The sequence below is a fragment of the Branchiostoma belcheri genome, unplaced genomic scaffold (genome assembly GCF_001625305.1).
Source record: "Branchiostoma belcheri isolate BF01 breed outbred unplaced genomic scaffold, Haploidv18h27 scaffold172, whole genome shotgun sequence".
Lineage (NCBI taxonomy): Eukaryota > Metazoa > Chordata > Leptocardii > Amphioxiformes > Branchiostomatidae > Branchiostoma > Branchiostoma belcheri.
In genome coordinates this window covers 357,498-361,746 of record NW_017803180.1, presented here as the reverse complement: position 1 = coordinate 361,746, position 4,249 = coordinate 357,498, and the positions used below count along the sequence as shown (strand labels likewise).

The following is a 4,249-nucleotide window of genomic DNA, read 5'->3' as shown; positions in this document are numbered from 1 at the left end:
CGGAACGCGCCGCCTCCTGACGAGCAGCCTGACGGTGGAGCCGGCCTTCTTCAGCGCGTCGACGGCCAGCGAGTGGGTCACATCGCTCACATCTGCCTCGTTAACTTGCACGATGATGTCATTCACCCTGCGGAAAGGAAAACGGACACATGAGGACACATTCCCCACCCCTGGGGACAGTATTCCCCACCCTGGGGACAGTATTCCCCACCCCCCACAGACAGCGAGTGGGTCACATCGCTCACGTCTGCCTCGTTAACTTGCACGATGATGTCATTCACCCTGGGGAAAGGAAAACGGACACATGAGGACACATTCCCCACCCCTGGGGACAGTATTCCCCACCCTGGGGACAGTATTCCCCACCCCCCACGGCCAGCGAGTGGGTCACATCGCTCACGTCTGCCTCGTTCACCTGCACGATGATGTCATTCACCCTGCGGAATGGAAAAGGGACACATTCCCCACCCCTGGTGATGTCGGGTTTGGTTTAAGACAGGAGAAAGTGTTTAGTTCGGACAGGAGAAAGTGTTTCTAACATGAGCTTGCCGTCGGCCGCTGCCGCCCCGCCGGGGATGAGCTTGGTGATGTAGGGTTGGGTTATAGCTACATGTTTGTGTATGTAGGACAGGAGGAAAGTTCTAGCCTGAGCTTGCTGTTCTGTCGGCTGTAGAAAGTGTTTTTACTAACCTGAGCTTGCCGTCGGCTGCTGCCGCCCCGCCAGGAATCAGCTTGGTGATGTAGATGGAGGGGTCGTCCCCGATGTGAGGGTTGTCATTTCCTCCGGCAATGCTGAACCCCAGGCCCTGGGTGCCCTGCACAGCACAGAGGGCACAAACTTTAACCTATGACCCTGCACAGAGGGCACAACCTTTAACCTATAACCCTGAACAGAGGGCACAAACTTTAACCTATAACCTCTGACCCTAGGTATCCTGGACAGCACAGAATTCACAGACTTTGGTATCCTACACAGGTCACAACCTTTCATCTCTAATCTCTGACCCTGTACAACACAGAGGTCACAACCTTTCACCCTTAACTACTGGCCCTAAGATCCTCAGTACACGTAAATCTGTTCCAAATGGTCTACAGCACACATTTACCACGTCATGCTTTAGCTTCAACATACCCGCACAAACTACTACAAATGTAACAGCAAAGGCTTTATGTAATCAGACATTTAAGCTACAATATCGCACACATTTGCAACAAAGATTTTTTTTTTTACATCAAAGACTTGACAGCAATATACATTGTATGTTGGAATGAACAAACACTGAAAACAAAGTACATTGTATAACACTAAATGTCTTGAGACTTGTATCTACCTTACAAATTTGACACAAAATTGCCTTTCTTTAATTTGAAAATCCTGACTGGAAACAGTTAACTGAGTGCAGTAGTTTTTATAATTTATAACCAATGAAAGGTAACACTCCTGTTCTACCAATCATGTCTGTTGCCATGACGTTACCCTGGAGACGACCTTTGATCTGTGCTCTACTCACCGCTGATGTCAACAAGCACCCGGGTGAAATGTCTGCCGCAGCGGACTGACTGGGTAAGAAGGACTTAAATACGGAGGTCAGAACAGAACATGAGAGACAAGGTTACTCAAGGTCACGCCTCAAGGTCATGATGGGGGTTAGTCATCAGGTTACCTGTCGGCAGTCCTGATTGGTTAGTAGGTTGAGAAGTCCACAGTCCACGGATTAACCTGGCCCAAACCGCAGAGAGACAGCGGGAGTCATGCCTGCCCTGAGAGACAGCTAGAGCAATGTCTGCCCTGAACCATCAAGGAGGCATTTTCAGGATGCCCCCCTCCCCATAATGTTAGAGCATGCTACTTGCATCACCCAGGAGTTTAGGTTGTTTTGAATCTTTGTGAGACTTTGTGACACCCCACTGAAGGTATAGCAATAGTTATGAGTGTTATTTCTAAGAATTAAGATTTCTAGGTTTTATCCTCTGTAGTACTGCAAAGATAAACAATGATTACACTTCTTAGCTGTGTAGTGATGTTAGAAGAATTTTGCACCAGGAGTGAAAGATGAGGTCATGACTTTTCAGCTGGTCAACAGCTGCTTGTTTGATTTGATTTTCAGTTTGACCTTAATAATATCATCTATTTGATTTCACCTGTTTGATTTGACCTTCTCATCAGATTTGACCTTCCTCTAATTGATTTGACCTTCCCTTGACTAGTTTGACCTTCCCCCATCAGATTTGACCTTCCCATCAGATTTGACCTTCCCCTAACTAATTTGACCTTCCCCTAACTGATTTAACCTTGCCCTAACTAACTTGACCTTCTCTTACTTATTTGACCTTCCCCTGACTAATTTGCCCTTCCCTGCCAGGCCTGGCTCTGTTTCTGGGTCTGTTTGATTTGACTTTTCCATTTGATTTGACCTTCTTCTAATAAAAATCTAACCATCCCTATTTGCCCCCCTCCCGGCTCTGCTGCAGGGTCTATGCCAGGTTGCTCCGCGGAGCCCCCCTCCCCTCCCGGCTCTGCTGCAGGGTCTATGCCAGGTTTCTCCGCGGAGGTGGGTCAGACGGAGGGCATACTTACTCCACTTACCCTCTCCAACACAATCTCCTCATACTCCCAGTCATCGGCCGCTCCGTTCACCTGCAAAACACACAAACAAACAACACGTAAATACAAACAAACAAACAAACAGGAGCTCAACACCAGCAAGCAGTGGCTATCGTATCCAGAACTGTGCCTGTCTAGTTCTATGCCAGAATAGATCAGGCACGGTTCTGGATAGTCTCCGTGTATCCAAGAATGTAAATTTACCCCAGGCACAGTTCTGGATACACGTGGACTATCCAGAACTGTACATGTCTAGTGTTCTATGCCTGAAAGGATCAGGCACGGTTCTGGATAGTCTCCGCATATCCAAGAATGTAGATTTGCCCCAGGCACGGTTCTGGATAGTCCACCTATAACCTGGGGCAAATCTACATTCTTGGATATGCGGAGACTATCCAGAACCGTGCTCAAAGCTTGGTTGACATGGCTAATGCGTTAATATGTTGCTAAATCAAACATGCATACAACCAACAGGTGTGAACTACATGGAACTGCCATGGTGCATGGAAGGAAAAAACTGTCAACAGCTACAAACAAAAACATGCATGAAAACAAACCAAGCATGAGCCATCAGTTACTTCGTTGCATCAAACATATTGTTATAGTCTCCGTGTTGTCTGTGTGTGTGTGTTATATTTTATAGTACGGCAGTGAGCAAAGTCTTCACCAACTGTTACTAGATGTGGATGTATATGTTTTTGCAGTGAGAAGAAAAATCTGATGTGAACCGAAGGAATTTTGTGTTTATAACAACAGATCAAGCTGTCATACAAGTGTATCTGTGATGAGCACAAATGTTTATAACTAAGGGAGGATTGCCGTAAATATTTCATCAGGTTGGAAGATACTTAGGGTATAGAATTTTCTTCTTACACAACCAGTAAAGGTTCTCACCTTCTTACCTACTTTGGCGTTAAATAGCGGCGAGTTGCAGAACTTCAGTCAGAAGCTCTGAGGAAGGTGTCTGATAGACACCGAAACGTAAGCAGGTGAGAACCTTACTGGTTGTGTAAGAAGAAAATTCTATACCCTAAGGAAGGATTTGTATCAACAGGTCAGAAGGCAGATAGGAGACAAGAGTTTGTTGCCAGGTCAAGTTGGTGCATTTGCAGCAGTATTATAATAACTCTCTCTCCTTGGGTTAACTAAAAGTCTATAAAGCAAGTACACAAATGGCAGCAACTGAACATACTGTCTATCTGTGGAATATGACAAGTGATATAAGATGAGAGGCCTGCCCAAGAACTCATAAAATACCAACAAGGGTTTGAAAAGAAACAAAAGCAACCAATAAGTTATTAATAAGGTACGACAGAGCGAATCTAAGCTGCACCAAAACCAGTCTAAGTGGACATATTTAGACAACTGAAGAGTTGTTCCAGCAAAGGAAGATGCAAAATATGCTGCCAATTCTTTTCTTCAATTTCTTAAAAGTCCAAAATGTTAAAATCTTGTTCTCTTATGAAGTTATGAGCAAGATTTAACTGTAATTTTTAACAAAAAAATTTGGGCTCACCCAATTTTTTCCTAAAGTTATTTCTATCTGTCTGATTTGCAGTTTTCTCCTTTCCTGAAACAGCTGTTGGCATGACAGCTTCTCAAACAAAAAGTCAGAAGCAGCAGCATTGTGAGATGGCAATGCAG

At 45.0% G+C, this 4,249-nt stretch overlaps 1 protein-coding gene across 1 annotated transcript in view; it reads right to left on the bottom strand.

The window, feature by feature from the left end:
* The window catches only part of LOC109466956 (disks large homolog 1-like), an 82,080-nt gene that overhangs the window by 28,949 nt on the left and 48,882 nt on the right, over nt 1–4,249 (bottom strand). The window contains exons 6-8 of the mRNA XM_019764838.1: nt 2,579–2,638; nt 691–815; nt 14–127 (exon numbers count right to left, since the gene is read on the bottom strand). Coding sequence (XP_019620397.1) covers nt 14–127; nt 691–815; nt 2,579–2,638 — 299 coding nt within the window. The remainder of the gene's footprint in view (nt 1–13; nt 128–690; nt 816–2,578; nt 2,639–4,249) is intronic.